Source organism: Rana temporaria, chromosome 3 (assembly GCF_905171775.1).
Source record: "Rana temporaria chromosome 3, aRanTem1.1, whole genome shotgun sequence".
NCBI lineage: Eukaryota > Metazoa > Chordata > Amphibia > Anura > Ranidae > Rana > Rana temporaria.
The window spans coordinates 52381809-52397384 of NC_053491.1; the positions used below are offsets into that span (position 1 = coordinate 52381809).

A 15576-nucleotide genomic window follows, 5' to 3' on the forward strand; every position below is an offset into this window, starting at 1 on the left:
TCTCCTCTCCCTTGAAGTGCGGCTCACATGACCAGACCAGAACACCCTAAAAATGGACATCTTTCCTCAACAGGCTTGTTAGTATAGGACTAAGAATGGGAGTGGGAGTAAGTTTAACATTAGATATGTTTAGACTGGACTGAACTTCCACTTTCATTTTCCTTGAGCCACATCTATTCATATGATGATTAAAGGAGAAGTATGGTCAAAGCTTTTTTGGCTGTACTTCTTCTATGGATCTGCACTCCTGTGATCTATTTGCAGTAGACAGCGGGCCAACGTCACTCTGCCAGTTCAGGTTCAGAAAAGATCCTGACCATTTGCTCAGGATCCACCCAGATGCCTGGACCGGCAGCTGGCTCAGGTTTTCAGAAAGTCGTTGAGAGCCTGTGCCAGCCACTCCCAACCCTTCCACAGCACAGCGCTCCAGTGAGCGCTGGAGGGGAAAAGCAGAGAGCCGCTGACTGGCAGCCACCAACTCTCTACAGCCTGAAGACTGAGAACTGAGCGATCAGTGGTGTTTGATCGCTCAATTCTCAGTCTTAGAGCCAGTGGTGGATTGAAGCTGCATCCACCTAGGTGAGTATTTTTTCTCTTTTTTTTTTTAAGAATCCCATAGTTCTTAATTAACCTCGATACCCTAACTAACCTTATCCATCAAACATGCCAAAGAAAAGCTGTTTCAAGAGAAATGTGTTCTGCCATTGCTGGCCACCTTTCCATAGATGACAACCATACCAATTTTCTGTCTTCAGCACTTTCTCCTTCACTAAACCCACATGCGCAGTCCCCTCTCTTTCATGCTTACTGAAAACAGAGCTTCAAGAAAGAGTTAAATGTGGACATATTGGTAGGTAATTAAGAAAAATGCTTCATTTTGAGTTTTTGGGTCCTTGCATCCAACACTTGTTACATCCTGCCATGTGCAGGGCCAAGAGGGGAAGGCAGTGTAATAAGCAGCTTAGAAAGTAAGCATCCTTTTACCAAATGGAATACTGCATATTATTGTACTGAGGACAATGGGATGCATAAGGCCCCTTTCAAACTGGGGCGGGAGCCGCAGTGGCGGTATAACGCCGCTAAAAATAGCGGCGCTCTACCGCCGGGATTGCCGCGGGAATCAGCCGCTATTGGTGCGGTATTAACCCCCGCTAGCGGCCGATAAAGGGTTAATACCACCCGCAATGCGCCTCTATAGAGGCGCATTGCGGGCGGTATTGCCGCGGTTTCCCATTGTTTTCAATGGGAAGGAGCGGTGAAGAAGCGGTATACACGCCGCTCCTCTCACCGCTCCAAAGATGCTGCTGGCAGGAGATTTTTTTTGTCTCCCGCCAGCGCATCGCCTCAGTGTGAAAGCCCTTGGGCTTTCACATTGAGTCTGCAGTGAAGGAGTTATTCAGGCGGGATAGCAGTGCTATTTTTAGCGCTGTACCGCCTGAAAAACTCCTCAATGTGAAAGGGGTCTTAGGATGTTTTTGGCAAACGTCATTAAAAGTGAATTAACCCTTAAGCCTGGTTCACACCTATGCATTTTTTTAGTGCGCTTTCAGTTTTTCAGAAACACACTACAGTCCATTTAACATGGTTTCCTATGGGTTACATTCACATCTGTGCATTTTACAGAAAGGACTTTTTTCTGGTTAATTCCATAGACTTCGATATATAAAAAAATGTGTATTTAAAAATGCAAACTGGTCTTAAAGTGTTTGTTAACCCCCAAAATAAAAAAATCCTGTTACCTTAAAGCATGTTATACAGAACAGTGCTTGTGCTGTGTTATTTGGACCCCCCTTTTAACCTGAAATAGCTGGCTGATCCTGCCTGGCTATACCCTCCCCTCTGCAAACTGACCACGATAATCATGGCTGCTGAGCTCCGATACTGTGGTCAGTTTGTGTGACTGCATCAGCCGCGCTCATATAGGTAAATAATGGTGCAGAATTTAATTAAAGTGGGTTAACAACCACTTTAAAGTAAATCTGCATATTATGACTGATACTTGGTGAGAGCGCTACTAATCTTTTATACACTCTATTTGACTTTTTAGTTTTAATCTTAAGCACTTCTTTACAAGTCATGCAAGTATGTCTACTTGTGAAGTAAAACAGCATAGGTCTCAGGGAAGACAGAAGCAAGTACCTCAATGCTGCAATCACTTGACATTAGAGAAATAAAGGGAAACCATTATTGGCCTCCTTCTGGAAATGACAGTTGCCAGGCTGTTGCAGTCAAGAGACTTTAATGACACAAAGGTCCGATAATTCCTTTCCGATCCTCCTTGTATATGTACATATTCATTCTTAGAGAAAGGCCAACTGATCAATATCAAAAAAGACTAGCCCTACACTGTAGGGAATAAGTGGCTGCAAATCTTAAAGGGGTTGTAAAGGTTTGTGTTTTTTCACCTTAAATGCATCATATGATTGGATAGATTGATTGGCTCCCGCTGCTGTCAATCAAATCCAATGACGCAGGGGCGAGGCTAAGTCATACACTCAGTGGCTATGGACGCAGAGTGTATGACACAGGAGCGTGCCCGCAAGGTAACCCCCTCTTGAGAGAGCTTCCCAAAGGGGGTTAGCTATTGCAGGGAGGAGTCGCGAGAACCATTGGGGGACCCCAGAAGAGGAGGATCAAGGCCACTCTGTGCAAAACGAAGTGCACAGTGGAGGTAAGTATAACATGTTTGTTATTCAAAAAAAATAATTACCTTTACAACCACTTTAACCTTCTACAAAAGGTTTTACATTTAAGCATAACTGGTGAGAAAGGACAATAACGTAGCTTTTGCCATAGCCAAGAAACAACTTACCATGATCAACATGGGCCAATATACAAATATTCCGAATGTTATGAGTCTTCTTCTGTAGTGCAATTATTTTTTCCAAGCTTACAAGCCCCATTGTGCCAGATCTGAAAACAAGAGCACATAGACACATAAAACAGCTTAATTATTATTATATGCACGTTGATAAGGTCGGAGTCTGCTTTAATCTGTATCAACTTGTTTGCATAAGATTTGTATTGCTGTACAAGTCTAAGGGAATGCATAACACACTTGAAGGTCAAATGTGCCTGTGCATGAATTGTCAATGATCTCAAAAGCATCTCAAACTTCAACACAAGCCTTGTTAATACAAAGTCTCATTCACATCTCAACTAACAATAAAATGACACTTTATGCGCTATATGCCCACTAAAATAAAGACCACCAGCAATGTGACAAAAAAAATGGTGCAAATGATGATTGAGGAGTATCTGAATATCAAATATATATATATACACACACACACACACACACACACACACACACATATATACATACATACATACACACACACACACACACACACACACACACACACATACACACACACACACATATATATATATATATATATATACACAGGGGTTGACAAATTTGCTTGGAATCTAGGAGCCAGCTAAAAAAGTTAGGAGCCAGAAAGCGCACCCCGTCCCGACGAGCTTGCGCGCAGAAGCGAACACATACGTGAGCAGCGCCCGCATATGTAAACGGTGTTCAAACGCAATTTTGAAGCGTGACATGTTGGGTATGAATTTACTCGGCGTAACATTATCTTTCATAATATAAAAAAAAATGGGGATAACTTTACTGTTGTCTTATTTTTTTATTAAAAAAAAAGTGTAATTTTTTCCCAAAAAAGTACGCTTGTAAGACCGCTGCGCAAATACGGCGTGACAGAAAGTATTGCAACGATCGCCATTTTATTCTCTAGGATGTTAGGATAAAAAATATATATAATCTTTGGGGGTTCTAATTAGAGGAAAGAAGATGGCAGTGAAAATAGTGAAAAATGACATTAGAATTGCTGTTTAACTTGTAATGCTTAACTTGTAATGCCAACGGCCACCACCAGATGGCGCCAGCTCACATCTGGTGGTAATAACTTGTAATACCAACGGCTCACCACCAGATGGCACCTGCTCACAAAAAAAAAAAAATTGTTTTGTTTTTTTTTTGCCCACCTTCCAAGCCAAGTCGCCAGGACACTATTTCTAGTCGCCATGGCGACCTGGCGCCCGGGATTTGTCGATCCCTGTATATATATATGTATGTGGCACAAAGTTATCAGGGACGCCTAAACTTGCATCATTATTGGAAATAATCCCTGAAGGAGCGTTACCAGTAGAGATGCACACTATGTGGATAAGATCCCTAAATTTAGCACATATATTTGACAAAAATGGTCATCTCCTGTTCCTCCAACCTATAAACAATGGGGTGAGAAACGTAATTATATACTTAAAGCGGTTGTATACCCTCATATTCTACTTGCACCTACATTAATGCTTACCTGTAGGTGCTTGCAATATCTCCTTAACCTACATGGTTCAGGAGATATTTGCAGGCGCACTTGGCTCTTGAATAGGAGCCTGCCGGAAAGTGCCAGAAATGTGGGCATTGGGGGGGGGGGGGGGATCGTGCCATTCCACATGCTTGTGCGGGAGTGACGTCCATCGCCACTCCGGCCAGTCACAGCGCCGGAGCGGCGATACCCGGAAGTCACTCTGGGTATCATGGCGATTGGAGGACGTGTCTGAGGACCGCTGCGGGGGCTTCGATCAATAAGTAATTTATAATGAGCTAGTATGCTAGTCATTAGGGCTGCAACTAACAATTCTTTTCATAATCAATTAATTGGCCGATTATTGTTTCGATTAATCAGATAATAAAAAAAAAAAAAAAAAAACATTTTTTTTCTATTTTTTGGGCCAATTTGTTGTTGGGCAGATTACAAAACACAAATTGCCGCAAAAACACATGACATGCTTTTCTGCAGCTTCTCCATTGAAGTATATTGAACCAAAAAAAAAAAAAAAATGGCACAGTTTTGCGTTTAACCACTTCCCGACCCCCGCATGTACATATACGTCCACAATATGGCACGTACAGGCACATGGGCGTATAGGTACGTCCTCGCCTATTAGCGGGTGGGGGGTCCGATCGGGACCCCCCCGCTACATGCGGAGGTCGGGTCCGCTCGGGGAGCGATCCGGGACCACGGCGCGGCTATTTGTTTATAGCCGCTCCGTCGCGATCGCTCCCCGGAGCTGAAGAACGAGGAGAGCCGTGTGTAAACACGGCTTCCCCGTCCTTCACTATGGCGGCGCATCGATCGCGTCATTCCCTTTATAGGGAAGACACGATCGATGACGTCATTCCTACAGCCACACCCCCAAACAGTTGTAAACACATACTAGGTGCACCCTAACTCCTACAGCGCCACCTGTGGTTAACTCCCAAACTGCAACTGTCATTTTCACAATAAAGAATGCAATTTAAATGCATTTTTTGCTGTGAAAATGACAATGGTCCCAAAAATGTGTCAAAATTGTCCGAAGTGTCCGCCATAATGTCGCAGTCACGAAAAAAATTGCTGATCGCCGCCATTAGTAGTAAAAAAAAAATAAAAAATAAAAATGCAATAAAACTATCCCCTATTTTGTAAACACTATAAATTTTGCGCAAACCAATCGATAAACGCTTATTGCGATTTTTTTTACTAAAAATAGGTAGAAGAATACGTATCGGCCTAAACTGAGGAAAAAAAATGTTTTTATATATGTTTTTGGGGGATATTTATTACAGCAAAAAGTAAAAAATATTGCTTTTTTTTCAAAATTGTCGCTCTATTTTTGTTTATAGCGCAAAAACTAAAAACCGCAGATGTGATCAAATACCACCAAAAGAAAGCTCTATTTGTGGGGAAAAAAGGACGCCAATTTTGTTTGGGAGCCACGTCGCACGACCGCGCAATTGTCTGTTAAAGCGACGCAGTCCCGAACTGTAAAAACACCTTGGGTCTTTAGGCTGCATATTGGTCCGGGGCTTAAGTGGTTAATGAACTGTAGTGTGTTTCTGCAAAAACCACCAAAAAACTGAGGTGTGACCCAAAGCCTGAGATGTTTAGTAACATAATGGGGTTAAAAAAAAAAAAAAAAAGTACAAAAAGAGCAAATAATCGCTACTGTAGGGGTTCGTTTTTTTTTTACTGTGGGACAGTGAAAGTAATATTTACAGTAGTGATTTGCTTTTTTGTACTATAAAGGGCTAATTTTAGTTTTTTTTTTGCTTACCCCATTATGTTACTGGCCGATTAATCGATTATGAAAATTGTAATCGATTAATTTCATAATCGATTAGTTGTTTCGGCCCTACTAGCTCATTATGCCTTTCAGTTTTTTTAATTTTTTTGGGGGTATACAACCGCTTTAAAAGAGAAAGATTACCATACAAACAGAAATACGCCCCAAAAGTTTGAAAAAACATGGTCATGCTTGATAGAATCTAGGAGGTGGTAGCCATAGACAGGAGGTGGTAGCCATAGACAGGAGGTGGTAGCCATAGACAGGAGGTGGTAGCCATAGACAGGAGGAGGTAGCCATAGACAGGAGGAGGTAGCCATAGACAGGAGGAGGTAGCCATAGACAGGAGGAGGTAGCCATAGACAGGAGGAGGTAGCCATAGACAGGAGGAGGTAGCCATAGACAGGAGGAGGTAGCCATAGACAGGAGGAGGTAGCCATAGACAGGAGGAGGTAGCCATAGACAGGAGGAGGTAGCCATAGACAGGAGGAGGTAGCCATAGACAGGAGGAGGTAGCCATAGACAGGAGGAGGTAGCCATAGACAGGAGGAGGTAGCCATAGACAGGAGGAGGTAGCCATAGACAGGAGGAGGTAGCCATAGACAGGAGGAGGTAGCCATAGACAGGAGGAGGTAGCCATAGACAGGAGGAGGTAGCCATAGACAGGAGGAGGTAGCCATAGACAGGAGGAGGTAGCCATAGACAGGAGGAGGTAGCCATAGACAGGAGGAGGTAGCCATAGACAGGAGGAGGTAGCCATAGACAGGAGAAGGTAGCCATAGACAGGAGGTGGTAGCCATAGACAGGAGGTGGTAGCCATAGACAGGAGGTGGTAGCCATAGACAGGAGGTGGTAGCCATAGACAGGAGGAGGTAGCCATAGACAGGAGGAGGTAGCCATAGACAGGAGGAGGTAGCCATAGATAGGAGGAGGTAGCCATAGATAGGAGGAGGTAGCCATAGATAGGAGGAGGTAGCCATAGATAGGAGGTGGCCATAGATTGATGTTTAAATCGGGGGTGAACAATTTAATATGTAAAATGCATTTATGTCTCCATGCAAAGCTATGTTTGGCTTATTAAATGTTACATGTTAGGCTATTTTTTTTTGAAGAATATTTTTTATTGAATTTTCAGTTTAATTCAAAACAATAGTAGCCCATGCAGGGGCCAAACCTTTATTGCCCACACAGGGGCAAGACTTAGGTTACAGAAACTTACCATAACTTGAATTTTATGTACAACTTAACACAAACTACTAACTACTATCCCAATGTGGGGAGAGGTTCCAGTTCAGGGGGAATCTGTGCTCAAACTGGTGAAGGATACTTCAACACAAGAATATCTGGGCTCAATTCACTTTTAAATATAGTACCAATCTAGGTCTTGTGTACTTCTTCAATTGCTGTGATGGCATCTTCTAGCCAACATGACCACGCTTTATCAAACTTTTGTGGGCAACCCCTGTTTGAGTAAGTAATAAGGGTAAACTGGCATTTATCAGACTTTTCCAAAATCGAGTGGGGGGGGGGGGGGGGATTTGATTGTTTCCAGGTCATCGTGATGGCTTTACAAGCATAACACAGTAGTAGGGATACAAGTACCGTATTTATCGCGGTATAACGCGCTCCCGCGTACACCGCGCACCCCTAAAGTGACCCCCAATCCTGTGGAAAAAAAAGTTATTTTTGTACTTACAGTTTTGGTGTCTTGCGCGGCGTCCATCGGCGGCCTCGTCGGGTTCGGTGTCCTTCTGCGGCGGGTCCGGTGTCCTTCTGCGGCGGGTCCGGTGTCCTTCTGCGGCCTCCCCGCTCGTTTCCCGCGCCGAGTTTTGAATACTGCGCCAGCATATACCGAGCGCAGTACACTCGGGCAGGCTCGGCAACTGTCGCGCTCATGTCCTGTACGTCCAGGACGTGATCGCGGAAGAAGCCGAGACTGGCCGACTATACCCGAGTGCACTGCGCTCGGTATATGTTGGCGCAGTATTCAAAACTCGGCGCGGGAAAGCGGGTATCGGGCGTATATCGCGCACCCACGATTTTGCCCTGGGCAAAAAAGTGCGCGATATGCGCTGATAAATACGGTACTTTTCTCGCTCTAATCACTGACATTTGTTCAACCAGCCCCAGCAGACAGTATTTAGGATCATAGGGAACACTGGTCTTGTTACCTTTGCAATTACCTGGGCAGCTCCAAAAAATGTGGAAAAACTCTCCGGGTTGGTGTGAGCAACGCCAACACAACGAAGAGTATGCCGCCAACATCCTAAGGAGCCCGTGGGGTGTATAGTGAGCCCTGTGTATAGTTTTGTATTGGACCAGTTTATTTCTTGCTGCGATCAGAGGGGAGAAGGGAAAGTCCCAAATCTCCCTCCAGTCAATATCATCAAGTTCCCTAAATGTCCCCCACCCATTTCCTGCAGAGGGAGGACAACCCGGGAACGGCAGCAATGAGCAGGTACCCATAAAGCTGGGACGTGGGTTTCTCCAAGTCCCTCACCTGGAGGGTAGATTTAAGCTCCGAGTATGATAACTCAACAGGTTGGCCTAGGAACCGACACCTATAGTGCAGCCCAGGCCTGCGGATCCGGGATAGTGTTGAACGGAGAAAGGTTAGGGTTGATGTTAAAGCGGGGTTTCCATTCCGTTTTTGAATTTTTATAAATATAACCTTTCATTTATCTTTCTTTCAATCTTTACATTAGCGCTAACTACGTCTACAAGTCCCGCCGAGTTATATTAAATAAATACCTTATATTTATTTCTCCTCAGCCTTCCTGCGAATTCCCATTTTGCTTGTGGGCAATGTGAAACCCACAAGCAGTTGCTTCCTGGATTAGTTGGGATGCAGTGATGACGCGGCCGAACGAAAGACCCGTCCCGCCCCAATCTCGCGCATGCACCGTCAATGACTAGGGTTGCCATCGCAACGAGCGTCGGCTGCGGTAGTGTACGCCGTTGTGATGGCAACAGATCAACAACAAGTCGGGAGGGACCATATAGGATAGACATTTCCTGCTCTGCCAGGTTTGGAAATGGCGCCGAGATGACTTCCTGCCTAGCAATAACGAGATTATTGTACAGGGGAGGTGCACGGCTGAATGACTCCACATTTCCCAGGAGCATTAGCGCTGTTAGGAGCCGAGGTAGCGGACGTCAAGATCCTAGGTGGATAGGAAGGCAGATTTCGTGGTTCCGCATAGCAACAGGCATTTCAAGTTGGGTAAAAATTTTATTTATTTCTTTTTTAGGTGTAATCTACAGTTAAAAGCAACATTTTTTTTTGATGGAACCTCCACTTTAAGCTATTTTAGTCTGAGAGGTGCTAGGTTTGTTTGTTATGTGTTTTTCCTATTTGATATACCGTAGCTTGGATTCATTTGACATAATCATGTAACTGAATGTATATTATAATGTGATCTTTTTTACTTTTTTTCTTCATTTTCCTTTTTGGGGATTATTCTCCCTATAATGATTTAAATGTGGTTTGTTTGTTTGTATTCAATGTTTAATAACAAAAAGAAAAAAATAATTTGAAGAAAAAAAAAAAAAAAAACACGAAAGCCAAGCCTTCTGCAGCTGGCCCTGATTACACCATGCACAGAGAAATGTACTGGATCTGAGCCATAAGCCACACCTTGCACAGTTAAACTTTTAATCATCAAAGTATTAAAAGGGAAGTGAGGGACTACAGAAATATAAATATAAAAAAAATCCTACTCACCTAGATGGCTGCAGCACCAATCCAATCTGCAGCTGTTCCAACTAGGGTTGTCCCGATACCGATACTAGTATCGGTATTGGGAGAGATGGTGAGCATTTGCGTGAGTACTTGTACTCGCGCAAATGCTCCCGATGCTTCCCCCGATACTTTTTTTTTCACCCGAGAGCGGGTGGAGAGGGGGCGGAGAGCAGAGCAGTCCTCGGGTATGTCACTAATGGAGGAGGGGATGGCTGCTGCCTCTGCTGCCGCCACCGCCGTCGTATAGTCCCCAAAGAGAAAGCCAAGCCCCCCCTGCCACTGCCGTCTAGTTGATCAGCGCTTGGGGAACATAACAGCTTTCATTTGAATAGCTGTGTTCCCCGCCACGTGTCGTCATATATAGCCCCTCCCCCTTGTCCAGGCACTTTGATAGACAGAACACCCATCCCAGGATTGGACGGGTGATCTGTCTATCAAAGTGCCTGGACAAGGGGGAGGGGCTATATATGACGACACGTGGCGGGGAACACAGCTATTCAAATGAAAGCTGTTATGTTCCCCGCGCTTTCTCTTTGGGGACACAAGGCTGCATTTGGGGACACATTTTTAAAAAAAGTATCGGTAATCGGCGAGTACATGAAAAAAAGTGGTATCAGGACAACCCTAGTTCCAACCCCTTCTACCCTGAGAACTGAGCGATCAAATCCTCCACTTGGTCAGTCACTGCTCTCTGCTCTGCCCCTCCAGCACTCACTGGAGTGCCAGGCTGTGGAGGGGGTGGGAGCGGCTGGCTCAGGCTCAGGCTCTCAGCGGCATGCTGAGAGCCTGAGCCAGCTGTTGGTCTGGGTATCTGAGTGTATTCTGACTCAAAAGTCAGGACCGGCCGAGTGATGTCAGCTGACAGCAGAATTTAGCACGCTGCACTCCCATGAATCTACTGGAGAAATATAGCCAAAAAGAGCTTTGACCATACTTCTCATTTAAGCCCAGTAACGGCAGGCTCTGATGTGCAGCTGAGCCCAGTGTGAAACTGCATTGTTTGCCTCCCTTTGGCCCCTTTCACATGAAGGGTCTGATCAGGGCGCTTGTCAGTTTTTCGGGCGGATGTGCTTGGACCTTTTATTCACCCCTATGGACCAGCGGGGGTAAACGGTTTAAACCCACCTACCTCCAATCCGATCTGGTCTGCTACAAAAAAACAAAAGAACTAAAGTGGAAGGGGTTCTGTCCCCCCTCCATTTTAGAAGGATTGAATCGGTATAAAAGGACAGATTGAGTCCATTTACACCCACCCACCCACAGAGCGGACACAGACCTGTCATCTGCCTTATTTGCTCTCATCTAATCGGAGTCCGCCCAATGTGAACGGGGCCTTCAGCTTATCAGCCTACAGTGAAAGGTTCAAACTTCATGCCGAGTAACCATCAGACATCACTGCTAAATTGGAGCGGTTCTACAACTTTAGCAAGATGGGGCTGCATTCAAAGCGCTTTAAGTTTATGAAATATGTGAGTGCAACCACTGTTGATCTGAATACTGGAACCCAATTGTCCTAATTGACAGTTCTGATTGCCCCTTTTTTTGGAAAACCAAAAAAAGGTAATACGTAATCTACAGCCAGCGAAGGCAACTGAAACCAGTGTTTAGAAATGCTGCTCAACCTTGCAAACAGTTCCTTTGTGTACCTAGCAGTAGCATGGGAGTGCAACAGATGCCAGGCACATTTTACAGCTTTGGATGGAATGGGGAAGGGGGGGTAAAACTTCTGTTGGGCTTTTGATACTACAGCCATTCCAGTATTATTTGCTATAGTGGTTGACTGTATAAAACGCTTGGGTTATGGGTCAGTTGATATGGATATTGATGGCCACCAAGCAATGTACCAGATAAAATGCCAAGCCTTTCCTATTACACACAACTCAGATTTATTAGGATTTTATTCCCTCTAGGGTAAGGTGACCAGATTTTTAAAATTAAATCCGGGGACATATTTTTTGTTTACTAGTAATGGCGGCAATCAGCGACTCTCTGCCCGTCGCCGCCCGCCTCACAGCCTCTCAAGTCTAACTCTCCGGGCCCCGGCTACTACTGGATGGGGAGCGGAGGAAGATCACTCCGCCAGGGAAGGTAAGGAGATAGGCAGGTGGGTGGCCAGGATTTGAGCCAAAGCAGAAGAACATGCGCCCGAAACTGAAGAAATATTCCCTCCGCTCCGACCAGCACATGATCATCACAAAGGGGCACAGATAATGGGAAAAAAACACCCCCCCTATGCTAGTAGGCACGGCGGAGCGGGGGTGTAATTCAATTTTTTTAATTTTAATTCTGCACTGACTGTCTTTGAAATTGCCCCTGCCCCTTATTACCGTATTTATCGGCGTATACTGCTCACTTTTTTGCCCTGAAAATCAGGGCAAAATCGTGGGTGCGCGATATATGCCGAAACCCGCGCTGTGTTTGAACCACTGCGCCGGCATATTCCGAGCGCAGTACACTCGGGTATAGTCGAGTCTGCCCGACTATACCCGAGTGTACTGCGCTCGGTATATGTCGGTATATGTCGGCGCAGTGGTTCAAACACAGTGCGGGGAGGACACCACGATGGCCACAGAAGCACGCCGGATCGGACGACGGGCACGACACCGACGAGGGGCATCCAAACTAAGTATTTTTGTTTCCCAAGATAAATACGGTAAATCAAATCTGGGGACAAAACCAGGGACAGACTTGGTCCGGGGACAGTGTCCTCAATCAGGGGACTGTCCCCTGAAACTGGGGGATGTCTGGTCACCCTACTCTAGGGTACTGATCTACAGTGTGGGGTTCTCTCTTGCGCTTCATACGTAGTGCCAAGTCACTTCTAGAACCTGGAAGGCAGTACAGAATATTGAGCCTTATTTAGAGAAGTTCCCCTTTAGTAACATGTTCCAAAAGGTGAACTTATCCTTTAAATAAGGCTCAATATCACCACGCTTTGGCTCTCTCCATGGCGGTCACCCGAGTAGTCCCCATAGCGCTCTTTGGATCACCCCAGGTCTTCAACCACATCTTCCTCTGACGTCACATTATGTGGATTTATAGAATTCCATTAAGTATACAGGTTTAGGAGGGTGGAACCCTTTTTAATTTTCACTTTCGCTGACCTAATGTATGGCATACACCACAAACCTCTGGTCATATCCCATGGGAGGATATTTTTAGAACCCTAGTGCAAAGATGGCACAAGCTTGGCACAATGTAGTTATTCCTATGCGATACCCCATAGGCCTCTGTGGAAGCTATAAATTACTGTAGAAGCCCAAACTACTACAGTGAAGGCCATGATCTTCAGGATGCTCCGCCAAGCGATTGCTCGCCGTTCAGTGAATGACTCGCATGTTTTTCAGTGAATGCAAAGCATCCTCTGGCGATGTGGAAAGGCGGGGTGGTGACATCACGATCTCCACCTCATCCAATCAGAAAATGCTTTGCATTCATCAATTCATTCTCTGAATGGCAGCCCTGCCAGGCATGTGATCCCTTGTTACTATTTAGTACTGCAGCTGCTTGGCCCAGCACCCGGACAATTGCAGCCATCACTGTAGTAACTTGGGCTACTACAAAGATTTACAGCTTCCACACAGGCCAATCAGGTATTATACAGTATAAAAATACTTACATTGTGCCAAGCTGGCCCAATGTAAGTAGGGGTGCAACGGATCAAAAAACTCACGGATCGGATCATTTTCGGATCAGTAAAAAAAAAAAAAAACACACACAAGACAAATGTTTTGTCTTTTTACATTTTTATTAATATTTTTTTTTTTTACTACTTTTTACTTTTTTCGTGACCGTGACATTATGGCGGACACATCGGACAATTTTGACACATTTTTGGGACCATTACAGTGGGAAAATGGCAATTACAGTGTTACGGTTTTACTAGTGTGGGGGCAATGTTGGCTATGGCTATTATTAATGGCCATAGCCAACATTGCCCCCACACTAGTAAAACAGTAACACTGTAATTGCCATTTTTGCCACTGTAATAATAGTCATAGCCAACATTGACCCCACACTAGTAAACAGTAACACTGTGTGTATAGCCATTTTTCCCACTGATTACAGTGGGAAAAATGGCACGTTTGAAAAAAAGGCACGTTTGAAAAAAATAAACATGTTATGCTTCCCTGCTTTATGCACCGGTTTTGCACAGAGCAGCCTCGATCCTCCACCGGCGCTCCTGGACCCTTCCTTCTGTCCAGTGCCCCCAGAACAAGCAGCTTGCAATAGGGGCACCCAAGCAGGCGCGCTGCCAGGCTTCTGCTCTGCATGTCTATTCAGACACGGAGCCACGTTTCGGCCTCACCCGCTCTTTCTCCTCACTGTCTGTGATTGACAGCAGCGGGAGCCAATGTCTCCCTCTGCTTGTTCAGTCAATGAAGAGTTCTGAGACACTAAATAGCAATGGAGCTCAGGTAAGTATTAGATGGGACTGGGGGAGGGCTGCAGCAGACAGAAGGTTTTTTACCTTCATGCATAGAATACATGAAGGTAAAAAAAAAGAAAAGAAAACTTGAGCCTTTAGAACCACTTTAAAAAATACATGACTTTCAGAAAAACATTTTGATAATCATGAACAGCTTCCATTGCCAACATTTTACATTCATCTCCAGGGCCTTTGCTACGAAGTCTACAAGCCTCGGCTACATACAACACTGCAAGGACCCCAGCACAGCGACAATCCCCCCCATGACCAATTTACACTCTCTGATAATAAAATACATTTGCATTTTAATTATTCATCTCTAAAAACGTATAAACAGATGGTCAGAAATTAAAACAGTAAATATTCTGAGAAGCAGTGATTCCCCCTCCCCCCCTTTTTAACCACTTCCCGACGGCCGTACGACTATATACGGCCGCAGGGTGGTTCTACTTCTCTGGGGCGCCGTCATTTGACGTCCCGAGCGCGCAGCGGAGAACTACTGTGCTGGCCGTGTCCCTTGGACACAGCCAATCACAGATCGCCGTGAACGGCCAATCGGAGTGGCCATTTGCTAGGCGATCTGTTGTGCGGCCAATGAGAGATGATCTCATATGTAAACATATGAGATCATTTCTCATTGCCGGCTCTCACAGACAGCGGTGCTGTCAGGGAGAGAGGAGACGGATCTGTGTCTCTTGTACATAGAGACACAGATCGGTCACCCCCCCAGTCACCCCCCTTGCCCCACAGTTAGAACACTATGCAGGGTACACATTTAACCCCTTCCTCACCCCCTAGTGTTAACCCCTTCCCTGCCAGTCACATTTATACAGTAATTAGTGCATATTTATAGCAATGATCGCTGTATAAATGTGAATGGTGCCAAAAATGTATCAAAAGTGTCCGATGTGTCCGCCATAATGTCGCAGTCGCAATAAAAATCGCAGATCGCCGCCATTACTAGTAAAAAAAAAAAGAAATAAAAAATAATAATTCTGTCCCTTATTTTGTAGGCGCTATAACTTTTGCGCAAACCAGTCGCTTATTGCGATTTTTGTTTTTACTAAAAATATGTAGAATACGTATCGGCCTAGACTGAGGATAAAAAATGTTTTTTAAAAAAAAAAATTAGCTATTACAGCAACAAGTAAACATTTTTTTTTTTTTTTTCAAAATTGTCGCTCTATTTTTGTTTATAGCGCAAAAAATAAAAACCGCAGAGGTGATCAAATACCACCAAAAGAAAGCTCTATTTGTGGGAAAAAAAGGACGTCAA

The 15576-nt window shown here is 44.8% G+C and overlaps 1 protein-coding gene across 1 annotated transcript in view; it reads right to left on the reverse strand.

Annotated features, from left to right (window-relative positions):
* EFL1 (elongation factor like GTPase 1) overlaps positions 1–15576 on the reverse strand; it is a 623792-nt gene that overhangs the window by 587555 nt on the left and 20661 nt on the right. Inside the window, exon 2 of the mRNA XM_040342558.1 lies at positions 2813–2913. Within this exon, the coding sequence (XP_040198492.1) occupies positions 2813–2903 (91 nt within the window). The 5' untranslated portion in view covers positions 2904–2913. The remainder of the gene's footprint in view (positions 1–2812; positions 2914–15576) is intronic.